The sequence below is a fragment of the Chaetura pelagica genome, unplaced genomic scaffold (genome assembly GCF_000747805.2).
Source record: "Chaetura pelagica isolate M959 unplaced genomic scaffold, ChaPel_1.0 scaffold101, whole genome shotgun sequence".
NCBI classification, from domain to species: Eukaryota; Metazoa; Chordata; class Aves; order Apodiformes; family Apodidae; genus Chaetura; species Chaetura pelagica.
Genome location: NW_009952564.1, coordinates 7,139,784 through 7,161,416, shown reverse-complemented (window position 1 = coordinate 7,161,416; position 21,633 = coordinate 7,139,784). Strand labels below are relative to the sequence as shown.

General features: G+C 37.8%; 1 protein-coding gene across 1 annotated transcript in view; it reads right to left on the bottom strand.

The window, feature by feature from the left end:
* Positions 1-21,633, bottom strand: part of SPAG17 (sperm associated antigen 17) — a 91,610-nt gene that overhangs the window by 44,514 nt on the left and 25,463 nt on the right. The window contains 10 exon segments of the mRNA XM_009993419.1: positions 627-740; positions 2,376-2,495; positions 2,993-3,104; positions 6,655-6,743; positions 8,330-8,511; positions 13,057-13,211; positions 16,582-16,698; positions 17,355-17,434; positions 19,462-19,692; positions 21,327-21,477. Coding sequence (XP_009991721.1) covers positions 627-740; positions 2,376-2,495; positions 2,993-3,104; positions 6,655-6,743; positions 8,330-8,511; positions 13,057-13,211; positions 16,582-16,698; positions 17,355-17,434; positions 19,462-19,692; positions 21,327-21,477 — 1,351 coding nt within the window.

Below are 21,633 nucleotides of genomic sequence, written 5' to 3'. Positions count from 1 at the left end.
GGGTTTCACATTTATGCATATGATGGTTTCAGTGGCCTTTCAAATGTAATGGAAAGAAAAAGCTCTTGGTAAAATCAGACGCTATTTTCACTGCGGTTTTGTGAAGCAATTGCTTCCAGTTGGTGAATGTGTTTATTGAAAGGCTGAGAGAAATCCCTCATTATGTCTATACAACTTTAACCCAAAGTCCAGCTCCTAACATAAAGTGAAAGCTCCATAATCACCTATATAAGTTTACAAAAATATTATTTCTTGGAAAACCAAGAAGACTCCTCAGCAAATCACATTTTCTTTGGCTCAAATTAATTGGCTGATTTTGCTGGCCTACTTAATAACAATACTTGCAAGTTTCTCCCTGCTCTGCTCTGTTATTTTTCACTCTGCTCAGTAAGGAAAAAAGCATGGAGACCTCCTTCCATTTTGAAATTGGAATCATAGAATATTCTTGACAATATAATCTCATCTTGAGCCTTGCTGAAAATTCCTCACCATGTAATAACAGCTGCTGAGAAAGGCAGAATTGCATGCAACAAATTATTGGGTTAAGGAGTGTATGAAGAGAAAAAAAAAGGAAAAAAAAATACTCCTATGGTTCTCAAATATCCTCTTCTATTTGCTTACTTTACCTGCTGTCTTCCCTGTAGGTCCATAATAGCTCACGGACAGCTGGATTCCATTTTCCAAGGTGGCTGAAAAAGATCCAAACTTGCTCCAAGATGTCTTTTGATTTTTCAGATTTCCTTATTAAAAAAGAAATGGAATGGATTTTGAAGACATACACAAGCAATACATACCAGAACCACCTGACCTGCAAACCAATGAAACCAACCTGTAAAACAGATTAATACAGGACAGGGAAAACTTTATCATTCCATTCATAGGACAGTATATAATAGTCTGTTTTGTGTCATATAGCTGCAATTTGTCATCTAGAAATTGCATTCTAATTAGCTAGGTGTGTAAAAACAAGTTTAATAGCAACAACTAGTAAAAAGCCTTTGTGAATTTGAACAGCAAAAGAATATAGTTCTGGAGCCACAGATCCTTGCTTCTGTCCCCTTCTTGGTTGACAAGAATGTTAAAGTGCTAATTTCTACCACAGGTGGCCTATGCACTAAAAAAAAGGTCCTGTCTCTCAGATATTGTCACAGGGACTGTACCTTGAGGAGAAAGTAAAAAGGAAGACGAAGTTGACAAATTAGATCCAAAGATAGGTCTGACATTTGTGAAAGTGGATCAAGAGACAAGCTCACTTAGAGGAGGTGCAGGACAAGATATTATGGGATGAGTACATCAGCTTTGAAAACCACACAACCTATGCAAGGTAACACCTCCGAGACAGTGACACTCGCTCCAGCCTTGCCTCTAGTTCAACTCCTACTGCCTTAAAGGTGCCTTCTTCTGGTAAGAGGAAATCCTTGGGATTTTTAATATGGGAAACAGCTTTTTAAAACTGTGAGGAGCAGCACAGAAGATTACAAAAGAAGGTTAAGGCAAGCTACCAACAAATAATCATCTCCCAGTTCTTTCATCAGCAAAGCACACATACTGAGACCGATCTTCTCCTATTTACTGTCTGTCATTGCAATGTTCACTGGTGACTATGACCTGCAAGATGCTGTTTTGCCATTTTGACTGCATTAAAAGCTTACCATTGTACCATTCAGCCACTGCCAAATACCAGAGTGGATTGCTTCTTCCCTTCCCTACTGTCTTTCTATAAGGTACTCCTGTTTACACAGGAGAAAGGCCACTCACTCTTGCCAGGTGAATACAGATGCCAGCACACTTGTGATTGGAAGTGCCATTTGGTAGACCCCAGAATGATACAGGTCTACTTTCAGTAAGACAGACAAGAAACATCTCACTGGACGAAGGGATGCACATTTTCTATTCAGACAACCTACAATTATACCACAGGTGGCAGCTGAAGCACAGAAGAGGTGCAAAAACAGGCTGCTTTCTGACATTGATGAAAATTAAGAGCTAACGCACCTACCACAAGTTACACTTTTCCAATACTCTTCTATCAGTGAGAGCAACTTCATAGTGTTTTTGGTAAACACACAAATTATTATAGACTGGCTTCATTCTCAGAAACATTATTACCTGGGTTCAGAAAGAATTTGGATTCAATGCTTTCTGAGTGTTAGCAACATGTCCACCAGCAGCAGAAATTGCTGAACTGCAACTAAAGAAAATTGGTTTCTCTTTATTCTTTTAATTCATTTATTGGCTTTGGAAAAGAGAGTTGTTTGCACCTGTTGACCTCTACTGTGGTTCTACATCTTGTGCTAAGGTCTCACTACATGGTGCTTAAGTTGTCCAACTGGATTTTAATTTCTATTTATTTTTATTTCTATTAGATCACTAACCTGATTTAATTTCTTGAGTATCTTGCACTTCCATTTCTTTTAAGTTTTTCTTAGGGTCTGTGATATGAATGAAGAAATTATGCTTGTCTATTATCACTTTCACCTTTATCAAAGTCGGACCTGCAAAGGAATGGAATACTATTATTGCTCCCACTAGGCTTCAGAATTGCCCCAGACCTAAAAAAACCCAGTATCTGCAACTACGAAGCACACAAAAAAGAAAATTGCTCAGAAGTGGGCTGAAATGCTTATTACAAGCCCAAGAAGATGAAGTTCAAGTTATTTGAGTTTAGACTAAATAGAATAGAACAACTCTTGTTTATTAGATACATAGCATTTGACTGGACAAATTATTGCAACATATATTCTTGAAATATCGTTAATTATTTGCCATTGAACAGATAAAAATGAACTGATTTTTCCCCATTTTTATTTTTCTGGTACTTTATTTATCTATCTGTAGTCAACATACTATAGGAAAATGTAAACATTAGTCGTGATAGAGGAATTAAATGGTACTCTCACAATGGCTTTAACCGAATTTCTGCTACTGGCACATGAAAAAGCTTTTATGCAATAAGAAACTATACCATCAGTTAATGTAAAAAATGAATCACCTTTTAAAAACTCTATCTTCTCTACTTGAATCTGTCCTCCATCACATGGGAAGAGATATTGATTGGTTCCTGACACTTGAATGAGATCTTCCCCTGTATTGTAGCCAAAAAACTGAAAAAACAAGTTTTGGATTATGCATAAATGAGAAAGGCAGAAACCATGAAAGAGGAAAATGAAGGAGAGATCACCAGAATCCCACTGTTCTGGCCAATCTTTTTGTTTAGATATTTAATTAATGTAATAACAACTTGGCAAATACATAGCATGTTTTTCTCATATCCAAATAATTTCTCAGTTACTAACTAAAGTAACCTGTTACACATGAGAGCAGAATCTGGTCCTTCAGTGGTATGGAGCCACCATGGAAACTGAAGAACAGCAAGTAGACTGGTAGCTTAACATGTAATGGAAGTGAAAGAAAAATTCTGGACAGAGTGACAAAATGCAATGGCCTTGGATCAGAAAAAGGGCAAATAAAGATTCAGCTTTCCACTCTCTAGATTTTGGAATTCAGACACTATAAATCTGATTTTTAGATCTCTGCTTTCCAAAGAGCCACAAATTGGCAAAAAATAGGTGAGTGTAAGCAAGTAAGTTCAGATTGAGACATTATATATGTCTGAGTTTCTAGTCTGTACTTCAGCAAATTTAGACTAAAGTATATTGACTACCCAAGTTTTGGATGCAAGGCTTAGACTGTGAATATAAAGCAGTACAAACTCCTGAGTAACTGTTTGGACAAAACTAGTGAAGAGTTCTCTCTGTAAGAAATACACCTCTGTTAGTATAAAAGGCAGAATAGCTTTACAAATTTTTAAACAGGAAATGACAGAAACAGTGAACTCCTCTTCCTTGATTTCTAATACGGACAGGCAAAACTTCAAGTAGGCCTAACAGGCCCTGATTATGGGAATTGGGACAGGTCTTCATGTTCCTCTTTCCCACCCTCTCCCTTGAAAAATCACATTTTTAGGTAAAATTTATCCCATAATGTATTTTCCATGGGCACAAAACTATTATTATCTGTGTGTTCATGTCACATCATACACACACACAATAAGTCTTGTATAGGATAATCTTAAACATCAGAAACTGCTCTCCAAAACTTTTAGGAAAGGATCTACTGCTAAAATAAAGGAGTTTAACAAGACCTTGTTAGGCCTAATTTGCCCTGAACTCCAATTCCATAATGAATAATAGTTTTGCTGTAATGTTGAATCTCTATATAAGTAGTTAGCACTTTCCTAATTTGATGCAATAATAGACTTCTTACCCTATACACTTTCTCAGGGGGTGGTTCTGGGGCACTGGAATCCTCCTCAAGTTCAGTGGCTTCTCCTGGCTCATCACCTTCTTCATCTGTTTTCTCTTGTCCTTTCTTTTTATCTCCCAAAGTCTCTTTTTTCCCTTTTTTTTCTTCCTTAAGTTGTTCCTCTAGTAATTGGTCCTGCTCCTTCTTCCAAGCCTATTTTGAGTGTTAGGAATTCAAAAGACTGTGTTTCTGTTTGTATTACAAAAATTTGCATGCTAAAAAGAGTACAAGTAAACAAACTCAAAGGAACCAGTGTCCTAAGTCACTCTAAGAAATGTTTTCCAAATGTGTCTACAGTTTTACAATATTATGTACTATATTTTGTGTAAAATTACGGACTCGTTCAGTCCACAGAATCAGTCATTCTTGACCACAGGAGACATATCAGATGATTAGTTGCTTCTTACGTATTCAGTCATAAAAGAATTATTTTGTTGTGCAGCTCTCCACAATCTGCATCACCAAATCACAATGCATCAATGGTATTAGTTTATTCCCAAAATGCCACTCTGAGATAAAATGATTTTATTTTCTTACAGAAAGAGGAATGAGGTATCAATGCCAGAATTATCAACTCATGTCAGGGAGACATCTGAAATTTTCCAGAGTATTTGGGGCTTTGTAGCATTTCATATTCCAAGCATACGAAGGCACAAGCATTTCTGTGGAAGAAATGCTAAGCATTCACAGTGACAAGTTAGGCATTAGCTTAACTTGTGCCATGCCAGCTCAAGTTGAGTACCGAGAAACTGGTTAACACCATTTCATATGTACATTCCAATACGTGTGCTTTAAGTACAGAGGGTTACATACCATGTGAGAGGTCAAAAAAAGCAGGGGAACACAACATCAGTTAAGCTAGACTTGTGCAGATTAATGGATAGCACCAGTGCTAAGAGTTAAAAAACTACCTTAGCCAAGGAACTTACTGTGTGAACCTAAGCAAGTCAATTCATCTGTAGTGCATGACTATGTTCTACATCCATAAAGTGGGATCCTCTGTCATAAGGAAACTCTGAGGTACCATACTTACATTCTTTAATTTCAAAGAGCTGTAGATAGTGAAAGTAGGAGTTGGGTAAATAACTAGTTACATGAATCTGGTTCTTATGTTTTAATATTTTTATAAGCTGAAAAATTCAACAAGAAGTAAGGTATTATCTATAACATTCTCTTCCTAATCCTGTGATCATGAATTGCTTTTGGAAAGTCTAGCCTAACTCCAAACAGTCTTTCCTTAAAAAAATAACATAATTGAATCAATAAGGAATAAATTAAAGAAAATAAGAAATAAAGTATACAAAAAATAGGCAAGAGCAGAAAAACTAGGAGGATTGAGTCAAGCCCATGTAGGAATGAAGGCTTACTTTCCTGGGAAAGCAGCGTGTCCTGGTTTGAGCCAGGATTAAGACAGATTTTCTTTTGCTGATTTCTTTTCAGTGAGCTTTCTTCAACTACCAACTGTGTGTTCTGCTAGGTTGATAAGGCACTGGAATGTTTTTGTAACTGCTGGGCCCTCAAGGTCGCGCCTTTGCTCTACCGGCTCAGACACTGCAGGGAGATCTGTGGCCCCCCCGTGGGAGGCTGAGTTAGATGGACAGCAAAACTGGCCAGAGATATTCCATCCCAGATATCTACGTAGGCTCGGGGGGAAGGTTGGAGATGACAGAAGACAACTTCCTTCCTTCTTTCTTCCCTCTCCCTGTCTTCTGTCCATGGTCGGCGTCCGGGGAGAACTCCATCCATCCATCATCGTCGACCCATCGACCTCGAGCTCTCCTGACCCTCATAACTCTCTGCCTTACTCCAGCAGAAGCTCCGGGATCCCTCGGGACTGTCCCATCTCTCAGGGGAGTGCTGTGGGAGTTGCTGGGGGTGGGGGGAGGCGAGAGGCTTTTGCCCACATCTCTGTATAATCATATATATTCTCTCCTGTCACTCATTAGTAACCTAATTAAAGCTGTGTAGTTCAGTTTTCAATCTAGCCAAGTCTCTCTCTTTTTCTCTCTCTCTTTCCCCACCTGGGTGGGAGGGGGAAGGGATTGAGGGCATTGTTGTCAAACCTGAGTCAAATGGTGACATAGGGCAAATACTGTAAAACACACAGCTATACCAGATAAGTTGTAAGTCGTTTGGGCCAACAAAGGCAAGACTTGGCCTTGTCTTGGACAGAGGTTGTAAATTTGACAACATTGACCTAGACCATGAACACATCTGTTATTAAGTTCAAGTACTTTCCCTACCTGGGTGGGAGGGGGAGGAGATTGAGAGCATTGTTGTCAAACCTGAGTCGAACGGAGACACAGCATTATTTAGTTCATTTCAGAAACATACATAGTTTTGCCTCACCTTTAGAGAACCTTCTCTGATAAAAGAATCCCTTTTTTTGAATTGATATTCTGCAATGGTCTCCATTAAGCTCTCAGGTGTCAGGCTGCCTTTGAGAAATGAAAGGACAAAAAATATGGTTATAAATATATGAAAATGGAATAATTAAAAATATTTGGAATACAAAAATAAAAGTGCAAGTAAATAAAATACATGTATTTGAAAATAGTAAAAGTATAAAAGTAGAATAAAGAAAATGCTACATATTTTTTGAGATAAATTAGAAAGTCTGGGTTAGAAAAAACTTACCAGACAAGCATAACTGGGGACAAAAATACTAAACAATATATCAACGTATCTAAGGATAGACTTTCTGCTTCTTGCTGTTGAAGGCCTTGCTCTTGCAACAAGGCTTTTTTGCAGTATTTATTATTTTTGCTACTATCACTGTTCCAGAATTCAGACCCAGTACTTTAACCAGATCACAAAACACCAGAACAAACTCACTGCCAGAATCATAGATATTACAACCTTTCAAGGCAAAAAAGTGAATAAATGCTGTCTGAACCGTGACTGAAGAAACACTTACTATATTCCCTGTTAGTATTAGAGCTTTATAGCATCTGTGACTCCTGAAAAGGCTATCTTCCTAGGTGTGTGGTTTTATATCATGCTTCTATGCCCAGTATTTACTTGCTAGAAAAGCTAAATTAAAGGACACTACCAGGAACTTACAGTTAAATTACCTTGTATTACGAAGTAGAAATTGCAGTATGGGTTACAGCAGTGCCAGTGAAATTGAAATCACCTAAAGACACTGTTGCCCATCTGCACGTCCCAGCTACAGTTGATTGTAATATTTTTTTCAGCAAGTGAGCTTATCTATGAATCATATCTGTCATGAGGCACCAGACAGGCAAGAGTCTAGCTCCTATGACAGTTAGATAGGAACAAATTATGATTTAGAAGTCATAATTGCACTTTAGGTTTCCAAAATATAATCAGGTGTTGAGGAGTTGAGGAATAACATTCCTATTTCCATAAATGCTAATTGCTGGTACTAGGAGGTTTTAAAGTGCATTCTCAAAAAGGGTGAACAAAGCAAACCCCAAATATCAATAAATCATGGTCAATATCACTTCAACAGACAAATGGACAACTTGGACAAAAGTCCTCTTTCGTCAAAAGGGGTTTTCAGATTTTTCTGCCTGCTCAGCAGTTACTGTATAAACTGCTTACAATGCTCACTACCCAAAATGCTGCTTGTAATAAGAGTTTTCTCTGCAGTCTAGTAAATTCCATTTTCCAGTTTTAGCTTCTAGCCCACAGCTTTTGAGTTCCAACATTTATCCCACCCTTTTAAAATAGGAATTTTCCTGAACCATGTTGCCAACTTTAACTACTGATGGTATTTTCATTTGTTCAGTCCTCTAAACAGAAATTAGTATTTGTATGTAAACCTTTAAGTAATTCCATTAAATACAGCTGTTGTCCATGTAAATTGACATTAAAGATCTCAGTTTTCAGAACAGAGAATGATGCAGAATATTTGAATATGTGTATGTTTCAAACATTTATATCTATTCAGATGACAAACAGAGCTACTCTATGATATGCAGTTCCGCTCTGAGAAACTTTTGGTCTCAGCACTCAACAGGAAAATGAATTTTCTAGAATAAAACAAAAAGATACCCACTTCTGGATCTCTTAGGGAAGCCAGCTGTTTCAAGAGCACTTGCAGACAATTCAAAAGGTCCTTCTGCCATGGCTTTTTTCTTTTGAAGAGCCTCTAATTCCTTAGCTATCTTCTCTTGGTATTTGTCTTCTTCCTCTTTCACCCAGTCTTCAATGGATTTGGCCACCAGCTCCAGATAATTCCTGAAAGCACAACATTCCTCTATTTACCGTAACATAGTTTTCACTAATATGATTTCAGGTCAAACAAGATCACTTTGCTTCTCAGTTTCTTATAAAAATATTATTCTATAGCCTTAGTGAGAAGGCTTGTGTTTGACAAGGTTTCTCAGTTTTCACAGGAGCTGGTTCTTTTGCCAGGCTAGTATTTGCTTAAGGTATCTTAAGTTTGGGATTCTGGTTATCCTTTCTGCAAAGAAGTATTAGGAACTTGTCTTCCAAAGAACGTCTGCTCCAACAGAAAATCCAGTAAGTCAGAAAATACAGAGACATTCAGTTTAGGAAAGGCTCAGTCTCATTCTCCTCTTCACTGCTTTACCACAAAGATAACTTACTTTCTTAGATGTTCTCAATTTATATTGTCTTTTAGAATACACTTCATTAATTTGTTTAGCAACTGAGGTGTTACTCTGTTTAATTTCTAGCTCTTCTTTATTTGTACACAACAAAAGGTGTTTGGAAATTGTCATCCAAATCCAGATTAGAGAATCAGTGCTCCATAGCCTGTCATAATGAAGAATATTCACTAGTGACAATTAAGTTGAAGTGAGCACTGAATGACAGACTGATCCAGAGTTTGCAGCTGGTATCTGTAGCTGCATTGTCTTTCAAAGGTGTCTGAAATTACAGCTAAAATAGTTCATTGTGAACAACTGCTTCTAACTGCAGTTGCCAACCCTCTATTGGGGTGTTACCATAATTCTTAAAAGTAAAATTCTTCATGTATGCAAAGCTAAAAGGGGCCTTTAAAGAATGCAAGAGATTCAGCTGGTGTATCTTCACCATGTTTTTCATTTATAAGTTCAAGATGATTAAATTGTATCCCAAAGCATTACAGTTTTTGGTTGTGAACATGCAGGCAGCACAACAGATTCTTGACCTCATGACAGTTTTGAAGTTCTAATTGCTGCCTTACATACTAAGTCCTTGAGAATTAATACATAGACTATCTACACAGATTGGAGTCATACAGACTTCATGTACAGCTCCAAGATACACAAGTGCCTCCCAGCTTCGGCAATGTAGGTGGAGCCTGCTTTGTGAATTCACATGGAGAAACTGTTGATCATATACTCAGTAGGGACGAGGTGACTCTGCTTGTATTTGAGAAGAGTGTGCAAGTTATCAAAGCAAAGATGTTGAAAACAGAAGGCAAACTAGGCTGAAACCTGGAGTTGCCAGTACTGGAATAACTTGAAGATGAATATACATTATAAATAAAAAAAGAAATTATTTGTGTGGAAAATATTTTAGGGCAATGAAACAGTCATTCAAAGTCAAAAATACACATTCTATTAATATGTATTCTGATGTCACCACTGCCAATGTCTGACTCAGAATAATTTCTCAGAAAGGATTATTCTTTTCCAGTAAATTGTGTAATGTGTTTACTATGAAACAGTAAACAAATGTCATTGAGATTAACTTTGAGAAAAAGAATGGTTTTGATAACATCTGAATTCATTTGGCTTCCTGATACAGTGGTCATTTAGCCTAATCAGAGTTGAAAATTTTTATCACTGCAGATACATGTGACCATGGTTTTGGATCCCCTTAGTCAGTAGCATCCACTGGATTTCAGGCACAGCCTCCTGCTGCCTACCACTTGAACAGGACAATTGCTGAATTTCTGGTTTGTTCTACATCAACTACATGACCTGATATGCATAAAGAAGAACAGGTAACTGGAACGTCCAGACGCAAAAGCTGCTGCAACGTAAGAAATTTAACATCTCCCTTGCATGAGAATTTGCTGTAACAGGACCCACTATAAACAACTGATTACCAGGTAGCAGAAGTATATTTCAGACAGCAACTATGGAACAACCCTACAAAATGAGTCTTATAAAATGTCCCAATAAAGAGGTAACAAGCAAACACAGGTAGAGGACTCCTAACAGACAGATTGTCAAGCACAGCATTTATTGTGTAATTGTAACTCTTCTGTGGTGTAAATGTAACTCTTAAATATATCCCCAAAATTAGAATGATAGCAATTTTAGTAAAATAAAAATCAACAAATTGTTACTAAATTCAACATGAGCCAGTTACTTAATAACAAAGGTAAAACCCAGTAATACTACTGCTTAATTAATAAGCGGTGTTTGTGCCTGTTTCTGGCAACTCAGCCAGGATCTGGATGCTAATTACAGGCCACAGGCTGAAGCACTCCAGGTATTTAAAGACTGTCTTCCACAGAAGTGTTATGTTGCTTGGAAACATACACTAGCATATGTTTATGATACTTTGTCAGGAAATTTGAAAACCTCTTCAGGAAAAAGGTTGAATGAGGTCAGAAAATATGCTGATTATTTTGCAGAGAAAAGGCAGAACTAGTGGGAGGTGTCTCAGCCCATGGCAGGGGTGTTGGAACTAGATCTTTAGGATCCCTTCCTACCCAAACCATTCTATAATTCTATGATACAAGTAACAGAACCAAATAAGACCTCAGAGCTCTTCAAATACAACAAGTAGTACACATAGAAATGCCATTGAATTTTTTAATGAAACAAGACCAAAATAAAAACTTCTTAACTTTCATGTCAGTTTCTTTGGGAACTCCCTGCTGCTTTGAAACAGAACCTGATGAAATGTTACTGCACAAATATGGTGTGCCCCAAGCAGAAGCTATCTTTAATTTCTAAGCCTTGTTTCTACTGTATGTGGAAGAGTAAAGGATGAAGAATGTCACTATTTAATCCTCAAAAAAAATTATAATGCATCTATCTATCAGAGAACATGTTTCATTCCTTCTCTGGATGCAAAATGAGCAAATTTTATTTTTCAGGTATCAAGACCTTTTCCCATTTCTCAGCTGGCCTTGAACTGGCTATTTCAATGCCCTATCATGATGATCAGCCAAATTGTTTAAAGACCCACAGATGAAGAGTTGCTGGTTCCTCACAGTCTGCTCCTACAGACCACACGACAACAATATGCCATTGGGATAAGGTGTTACTCAGTGTATGTAAACACCAAGTGACATTACATGTACTAGGATACGTGATCTGGTCTCCAGTGTCTGTTCCAAAAAAGTATGGATGTCCTATGGGTCTGATGTCACATGTCTCAGCATTTTCAGGTACACCAGGCAGCTAAACTGGCACTAGGTGTTAATGTTTAAACAACTTGATTCAGGCCCTTAATGCTCAGTGCCCCAGAGAAGAATAAGAATAGCTGGCAAAGTGAACAGCTCTGAGCTCCAACAGACTTTTGTGTAACAGTCTGAGACCACTGACCCTCTGCCCAGGTCTATCTGAATGCAAGACCCAGGTTTACTTGAATGCACCATCTTTCACTGCCTTCTGGGGAAGATTTCAGTTGTTGTATAAATGCAAAAAAACCCCTGATTGACCAGACATTCAGTAGATTTGCCTAACAACCATAAAACAGGCAGCATTTTATCAAGGGAAGTTTGTGTTTCTGCTGGTAAATCTCTTCTGGCTCTGGTCCCAGTCACTGCCAAGGACAACAGCCTCTCTTCATGGCAAATAATTTGAGTCCAAGTGCCTGGAAAGCTGAGAAGCACTCACACAGACCTCCTTAACTGAGAGCAGAAATATGAAATAGAATTAAAAATGTCTTCATGAAGGTACACCTTGCCTACTTAGTACTGAAACCTGTTCAAGTACATAGGCAGCAAGAAAAAAATTCCATTAAAAGATTCCCATACTTTGATAAATTAGGCACGTCACTTGGAAAAAGGAAGCCTCCAGACAAAATGGGGGGTGGGGTGAACTTGCTTGAAATTCTATTTGCAAAAGTCAAATCAAATTAATACATAGAGCACCAGAATGACATAAATACAGCTCAGCTGTCCTATGGCATTATAACTTCTTTATATATCAGTACAGGGACACATATTCTGTTTTCAGTCAATTATTTGAAAGAGCAGCAGGACCCACATGATCATTTGGTGCTGTTTCAGTGCAAAAATGTATGCCAAACTGAATAGGTCCACTGACAAAAGCTCTAATAGTGGACACATCAATCACCTGCATGCCTCAAACTGGTGTACAAATAGAGACAATGGATTTAGAAGAATGTGGTCATCTGTAAAAAAAATTATTCTAATAAAGGGCTCCTAGCTTTTCTTGAATAAACTTCCCAGTGACACTTACCCAATTTATGTAGAGTGTCAAAAAACCTGATAATATATTCTTAGACAGAATTTGCTTTTTAATCTGCCACACCTGAACTGTCCTTAGCATAATTTTCTTGATGTGGATATCCCTAATGTGACTTTGTGAGCATATTTGCATTATATGTATTTTTATAGTTTATGATAAGGAGTCATATACAGTTATGGCCTGGTCCTCCTCATTTGAAAAGCTTTGTCTCAATAGAATTATTTTTATATATCGCTGTTCTCCACCTGCATAACCAGCTTTCTCAAAAATGTGTTACACTGCGATATCTTTTAATTTCCAACCTTTGCCTCAAAGTACAACAGTGCAGGCTTTAATTGAAAATGACTGTGAATGACACATGAAAGATAAAATCAGCTACCTGAAACCAACATTAGAGAGCAATGAAGTATTCCAAGTTTCTTGGCACAAACGATGCTGATTCATAGGATTGTGGAGAACCATTAGCAAAGAGTTCTCTTGGGTATAATGAAAGGTATCAATACATCTGTATTCCTGAGATGCAGCATGAAGAACCTGAAAAGGAAAGAAATAAAGGTACATCCTCCCTCCAGAGATTAGCATGTGTACAGATGATGCAGAGCACAGCTTTTAGCAAAGGATACTTCAGAACTTCATTCTCCTACAAGACATACAGAAAGCATTTGGAATCCTGCAATCTGAAGTGTTCAGGCAAGTGGAAATTTAAAATCCACTGCTATTCCTACTGAGAAGAGGCAGCCACTATGCTCCACTTTCTGAAACTAATCGTTTATGGCTAAATAAAGCTTATATATGAAATAAATATCTAAACAAATTTAAATAATAAAGTATTGAAATAAATAAATAATTTGAAAGCTCAGTTAAGTTTACCTTTTATTTACTTTGATATACTATAACCTGAACATCTTTGACATTTACTGTGTTCTACATTATTCCACTGTTTTGTACTGCCCCATCATTTTCAATGTTTACATTGTCTGTAGGCTAAAACTTATAGCTAGAGGAAAGCCTTACATTTTATTTTTACAGAACTATGTAACTGAAGTAAAACTGAAATAATTCCTATCAACAAATACCTTCTTTAAACATGAAAACCTTAATAGCAGATGATATAAAAATTATGTTCAGGTGACATGTAGTATAAAGAAATAAAGAAATATTACAAAATGCTATCTTCTGATGCAATAAAATGTTACTTTCTGCTGCAATTATTTTCCATAAGTTTTGAAAAGGTTCACTAATTATTGATAGTTACTATTAGCTATATATGTTGCATGAGAAGAAATTCCCCATGTACTGGAATGTTTGACCAGACTTTAAAGTTGTGATACTAAACAAGTGCTTTGGACTTCAAGCATGTGACAGGATCAAATAAGAATTCATAGAATGGTTTGGGTTGGAAGGGACCTTAAAGATCATCTAGTTCTGATCCTCCTGCATGGGCAGGGACATTTCCCACTAGACCAGGTTGCTCAGAGCCCAATCCAACCTGGCCTTGAACTCTTCCAGGGAGGGGACAGCCACAGATTCTCTGAGAAACCTGTTCCAGCATCTCACCACCCTCACAGTGAAGAATTTCTTCCTAACGTCTAACTTAAATCTCCCCTCTTCCAGTTTGAAACCATTACCCTTTGTCCTATCACTACAAGCCCTTAGAAAAAGTCCCTTCCCAGCTTTCCTGCAGACTCCCGTCAAGTATTGGAAGGCCGCCATAAGGTCGTTCTGGAAACTTAACTTCTCCAGGCTGAGGAACACCAGCTCTCTCAGCCTGTCTTCATAGGGGAGGTGCTCCAGCCCTCTGATCCTCTTCGTGGCCCTCCTCTGGACTTGCTCCAGGAGCTCCTCGTCCTTCCCATGCTGGGGACTCTAGAGCTCGACACAGCACTCCAGGTGGGTCTCACAAAAGCAGAGTAGAGGGGAAGAATCATCTCCCCTCGACCTGCTGGCCACACTTCTTTTGATGCAGCCCAGGACAGGGTTAGCTTTCTAGGCTGCAAGCACACATTGGTGGCTCATGTTGGGCTTCTCATCACTCAACATCACCAAGTCCTTCTCCTCAGGGCTGTTCTTAATACATTCTCCACCCAACCTGTATTTGAGCTGGGGATTGCCCCAACTCCAGTACAGGGCCTTACTGAACTTCATGAGGTTGGCATGGGCCCACCTCTCATGCCTGTCCCTCTGGATGGTCTCCCTTCCATCCAGCATGCCAACCACACCACACATCTTGGTGTCATCAGCAAACCTGCTGAGGGTGCACTTGATACCACTGTCCGTGTCTCTGACAAAGATGTTAAACAGCACTGGTCTCAGTACCGACCCTTGAGGAACTCCACTCATCACTTGTCTCCATTGAGACATTGACCACTAGACTTGGAGTGCAACCATCAAGCCAATTCCTTATCCACCGAGTGGTCCATTCATTGAATTTGTACCTTCCCAGTTTAGAGACCAGGATGTTTTGTAGGACAGCGATGAACACTTTGAACAAATCCAAGTAGATTATGTCAGTTGCTCTTCCCTTTTCCACCAAGACTGTGACTGCCATCACAGAAGGCCACCAAATTTGTCAGGCACGATTTGCCCTTGGTGCAGCCATGCTGGTTGCCACCAATCACCTCCACATTTTCCATGTCCCTTAGCAGAGACTTCAGGAGGATCTGCTCTGTGATCTTCCCGGGCACAGAAGGGAGACTGACTGGCTTGTAGCTCCCTGGGTCTTCCTTCCTCCCTTTTTGAAAATGGGTGCTACATCTCCCCTTTTCCAGTTGTAGCAGGACGCTCCATCTCTCAAAATGCCTGCATCAGTTCCCTTCTATGATTCAGCTGCTTCTTGTCTCTCATTTTGCAGGCCCTGACCTGCAGTAAAAGGTTCCTATGAGAAAGGAAACGTCCTAGCAAACTCTGAGCTGGTAACAACCTTGAAAGGTATAAACAGAGGGCCAAGTGGATGTGCATAACACCAGCTGCTCTCCTGAGCTGAATAACACGGAGCCCAGCCCAGCCGCAACTAGGCCCAAAACTGAGATAAAGTAATAACAAATAGATAACAACAGAGTTTACCCTTGATGTCCCTGGCCACATTTACGTGGGCTTTAGCTTTCCTAACCTGATCCCTGGTTGCTCGAACAACTTCTTTGTGTTCCTCTCAGATTACCTGTCCTTGCTTACACCCTTTTTAGACCTTCTTTTTACATCTAAGTGCATCCAGAAGCTCCTTGTTCATTCATGCCAGCTTCCTGACATTCTTGTCTGTCTTCCTCTTTGTTGGGTTGCATTGCTTGGAGGCTTGGAGGAGGTGATACTTGAATTTGAATTGTAGCATATGAAGCTCAAGGCAGCACAGGAACTAACAATCCACTTCTCCCAAAAGAATGCCCACCAACGTAAGCCATCTACACTTGAACTCTTCCACTTTTGTTCTGTCTTTCTGCTAGATGAGTGTTAGTCTGTAGCTTGCAAGACTTCTAAAGATGAAGTTTGTAGCCCTGAAAGGGTGAACTACCACTACAAAAAAAATTTCTATTTGCCCAGAAAACATACACTGCATAGGTATTTGCAAAGTATGCTTTCACTTATACTGCACTAGTAAGTCCCATAACTGCCAGGTAGGATCACCCCTGAAGTCAAGATAATTATTTCTCCATCACACATTTGGCTAAAAAGACTTGCTTTCAAAAAGTACCGCTGCAGTGTAGCCAAAGCAGGAAATAAAAAGCCATTACAAATTAAATTTCACATAATAAACTGAAAAGCAGCTAAAGTAAAAGGAGTTTTGGTAAAAACATTAAAAGGGATAAAACTGAATCAATTATCCAGCAAGAAATACCCTGTACACTGCTACTAACTCATTGTACAGCATTCTGAGGGGACACTATGTACAAAATTAGCAGTTCACATATACCTGAAGAAGAACATGGGGTTGAAAATGCTCAGCCAAAGTCCAGTCTGTCAGACAACGCCTCTGTGTCTTTTTGATATCTTCTAAGCTTGCTGCTAGGCCAGAATTTTCTAGATTCGCCTCAAAATACACCACATCAACATAATGAATATCAACATTTCACTGTCAGTTGTATTAAATTAACTGTAATCTTGTTGACTTAATAGACAGCATCCCATGTTGCATCACAGTAAATTGCATAATGCTGCACATGTGTAGATTCATATGGTACTATTTAATAAAAAAATGCAATTACTCCCAAAGGTTTTTGGTCTTGGTTTTCTTTATGGCAACCATAATCTAAATATTTTTATTATTAGGTTATATGTTTCTGAGTTCTGTAAGCAATTATGAATATTTAAACATGTTCTATGAAGTAATTTTCAAATTGCTGTATTTATCCAGGGCTGCACAGCCAGCAGGTGTTTCTGGAGATGCCAAACTACACAATCTACTAGTGTGACAGTTTGGCAATTTCAATCTTTGCTGCTAGCATTCGAGTCCTGGTATTCAGAGAAATGAGCATAAGATTGTCATTAGTAGCTCCACCAAGACCCATCACCTTAGAACTCAGAAAATTATTTCATAGTGTTTACGGCACTATTCACCAAACATCACAAAATTAACATTTGTATGCAGCATTGCAAAGGAATCCACAGTAACAAGTCCTGGCACTGAACAGTATCTTCTCTTGTCTCATGCCATAGAGCACAGTTTATTCCATATATCACACTTGCCATATCAGAAGAATAAAGATTCAGCCCCTTCTTCAAAACCGGACCAGCCCGACCATCTCTTCCTTCTTTATCATTTCTTCCTGTATGTTCGGGAAAATAAAAGGAGAATTTTAAGATTCATTCCAGAAATTTCAGCCCTAAATACTAAGGCTGGAATGAGGCAATTTCCTTACCCTTCCTGATGAGAATGCTATCAAGTTGAAGCTTTATTTTATGACAGTAGTTTAATAAATACATTTTCAGCTCTGCCACACTTCTTTCCAAAAAATGCACTTTTAAATCCAGGGACAACAAGTGTCAGCCACTTCATTAAAAAAAGAAAATAACTTCTTATAACATCCACTTAAATCATCCTCTTTCTCTGTCCTTTTTGGTCTTGCTTGGTCAAAAAGATTAAAAATAAGTGTCCTCAAGACTCATACACCCCAAACCATTTTTCTGCTTAGTATACAAAAGAAGCCATAATGAGTTTTCTGTTGCACAGATGGCATAAAGAAGAAGGCAAAATCAGGGTATTTTTATATATATTTTCACATATTTTTTGAAAAATGCAATATTTAAAACTTGAAAATAATTGAATTTATACTACAAGCTATTAAAAAAATATTACTCCTGGTGAAGATCTGACCAGTTATTCCTGATAAACAACCATTGTTGCAGAGGGCACGTGATATATATCGGAGAGTTGGAGACCAACTTCTAGGTTCTCATATTTTTTTTAATAATTCCTTTTTAATAGAATTATTTAGGTGCAGAGCAAGGGCAGATGTCACTAATATTTGATGAAAATTCACACATACAAGAAAAATACTCTTCCTGGGAGAAAATACTCTGGAGAATTTTTTTTCATAAGTGGCTCATAAACAGCTCAAGCTTCCAGATATGTATACTTAGGCTCTGCTCTTCTAGGAAATTATACCTGTTTACTGACTGCCTTTAGAAGAGTTAAGAAATCTGAAAGCAAAAGTTTACTCTTATTGGTATTTACTGTTGCAGAGTGATGAAAAGTTGAAGGTTATGTTTGCAACTGCAATATTTAGCATTTTGACTAGCAGAAAAGAAAAATAAACTAACATCCAAAGAAAGGTTTTAAAAATTTGCAAGAAAGGCAGAAATGCAGGATCAATTTTTTTCTGCTCAGACCTTCTAAGGAAAGCATCCCATCTAAGCTGGTTGCTTAGACAACTACACTAAGAAAGCATGGGCAAAGTCATGAACCTAAAGGTATAGCAGCTTAAACTGATCTAATTTCCATTTTTCTCATGTCTCAGAAAAATAATATTTTGATTGTAATGTTGCTTCTTTGCCAGCACAACTACAGGCCAACTTTTCCTTATGTTAGAATCTTCAGAAGAAGATGCAGAACTCATAGAAAATTCACTCTGCATTGTCTACAAGAATTGTCCATCTCTGTCCCTTTTATCTAAAATCTTCCCATTCTAATATGAATGCGACAGTTGTGATGTCTCAAATGTCACATACAAATTGCTAAAGATAGACTAACTATACAGATTGTAAATGAAGAAAAAATATTTACTGGAAAAAGTATGTATGCATGTATAACTACAATGCATAGCACACTTTTCTTTTAATTTTCAACTTTTTATATCACCTTCTAGAGTCCTCATGTGTAAGTTACAGATCCTTTCCACTTCCTAATACTCAGTCACAACTAATCATCTAATTAACCATATACATCACTTTTGCTTTCACTCTGTGGTTGCTACTGACTTTGTAAAGACTCTGCTGCCATCACAACTCATGGAAGTCTGTATTCAGAAATGTATTTAAGCACGTCTTCGGTATTTTATGTCTCTAAAATATATGTGATGTCATAAGCAATAAAACAGTTTTCTGCTACATACTTTTCTACAGATATGATTTTAAAGAGTTGCTTAAATGAACTGTTAATGTTGTCATACAAAATAGCTCACTTTTGTCTTTATCTAGTCATTCTACAAAGATACTCAGTGTACAGACTCTACAATACTTGAAATTCAGTGATTTGAACAGGAAAAAATATCACAGCCCGGAAATAGCAAAAGATATGGTAAAATAAGTAACAGATTAAATTCTTCAGGAGTAATGTAAACAGAAAGGTTTTTACCAGAATCTTTTGGAGATTGCTCACTAAGCTTCTTTTCCGTAAGGAAGCGTTGTCTCAGCTGTCCTGCAAACATGGTTGGATTATCCCAAGGGATACAACACAATTCAGCATCACCTCCAACCATAGTTCCAGAGCTCTCCAGGAGACCAGAGTCACTCAGCCCAGTCAGCCTCAGGCTTTCAAAAGTAAACACTCTGAAGGCTCTTTCTACTTCAGTCCAACTCAGAAGTCCTATAAAAGAATTAAAATCATTAACTAAAAATGTCCTTATGGCTCAGCAGAAGATAAATATAACACTATGTAAGTGTATTGTTCTTGGCAACCATGCAAAAGCCAACAACAATTTCCTTAATGGTATTGGATCAAATTATGTGAGCTACATTCCAGACTGCATTCAAAGCTTAATGCTTCCAAATTGCAAAATTATATGCCTAACTATTAATCCATCTTAAATGAAGTGTTTCCTACATCTGAATACCTCTTGGCTCATTAACTTTTATATAAAAGATGTTGATTTTAAAATCTGAGTAGACTTTTTCATACCAGTTAGCATCTAGTTATTTTCAGATCACGAAGAAGCTTCCATTATCACAATTTTTAAAAATTATCTTTCGCTTCTCCAATCACGCATCTGTTTTTTTCTCTTCAGACAAAATTTTACACATATTTTACATAAGACCATGCAAAGTCCAAAGGCAATAATAAATTCTGTCTATACACTGGTGTCTATATAAGAATGATAATCACAATAGACTGAATTTTAAGACCGGTAGCTCAGTGCTCAAATAATACAAAGAGTATCTTCAGTTTGTAATGTGTCTTTATGGTAGTCAACACCTGAGCCTGTCACGCATCTTGAAAATGGATCTCTCATCTCCTGTTCAAACCAATCATCTTCTTGCTCAAAATGAAGACATTACTAGCTAAGTTAAACAGTTGGGAGAGTCTGGCAGTATAGAATGGTTCAGTGAAGACCATCAAATTTAATACCCATCAGCTGGAATGTTACAGCAATACCTTAATAGCTTAATGTCCAAAATGAACATACCAACTACTAGAAACAATACAGCAAATGTAAATTAACCCAACACAAGGGATTTCAGGATTGAATTGCTGGGAAAGTACCTTCAAATCCTGTGCCTTACCTGATGGCATAAATGTAACCAAAGGGATTTGGATGTTTATATTTCTTAGTAGTCTACAGTAAACCTTCCAATCTGCCTAAGGGTATTTATGCAGTCTTTGGGACTGTTTCACAGTGTATGCCATGGCTGTATGCATGATCCAAGAAAGGTAACTGCAGAAGTGATTATGTTTGAAGAAATTCATTCATTCTTGGTTTGATAAAGGAACTATTATAGAAGCCATTTAGTTGTTATCACCAAGAGCTCATACAGAATACATTCTTCTGAAAGCCACTTATTGTCCAAAAAGTCTTCTACCTCAGATATATGTGCTCCTCCACCAAAAGGGTGTTGATAAATAAACAGTTTATGCCAGTGTCTCCCAAAATCATCATAGGATCAAACCAGAAATGTATACAACTATTTTTTTTCCTTTCTCAGATTTAGTGTTTGTATGTTTGTGACTATAACTAAATAAATGCGTTCCAACATACTTACAGCTCTTAGTCACACAATATTTAATACTTGTACAGCCTTGCTCATTAACCATTAAACTGAGGCCTAAAGTCAGCCCTAACTTGCAGAGTAGGTTAAGGTGTGAGCAAGAATGTGGAAATGTGAAATTCTGCAAAGGTTTTAGGCAGATGAAAAAACTTATCCCAAAATTCCTGCTATTTAATAGGTTCATCAACAAGAAGAAAAAAATAGAAGTTGTATCAGTAAGAAAGAAAATCAGTTTACCCCTGGTACAATAATGCATGAGCTCATGAACTCTGGCCAAGTGTTTAGTGATGTTTTCTGTTGAAGGAAGGGTGAAATGGATAAGTTCTGTAAGAGGCAGTTTATCCATCATTTCATATTCAATCTTTTCTGGATCTAAGCTCTTCTGGTCCTGGAACAAAAACCAAAGAACCAGAGTTACAGTAAACTTCCCCACAAACCTAAGCACACTTCTACTCACTGACAAATTCTGGATCCTTTCTTACACTAATTTTCTGCAGTTTCATCAGTGTTGTATTACAGTAAATCAACAGAGTTCTGTAAAATC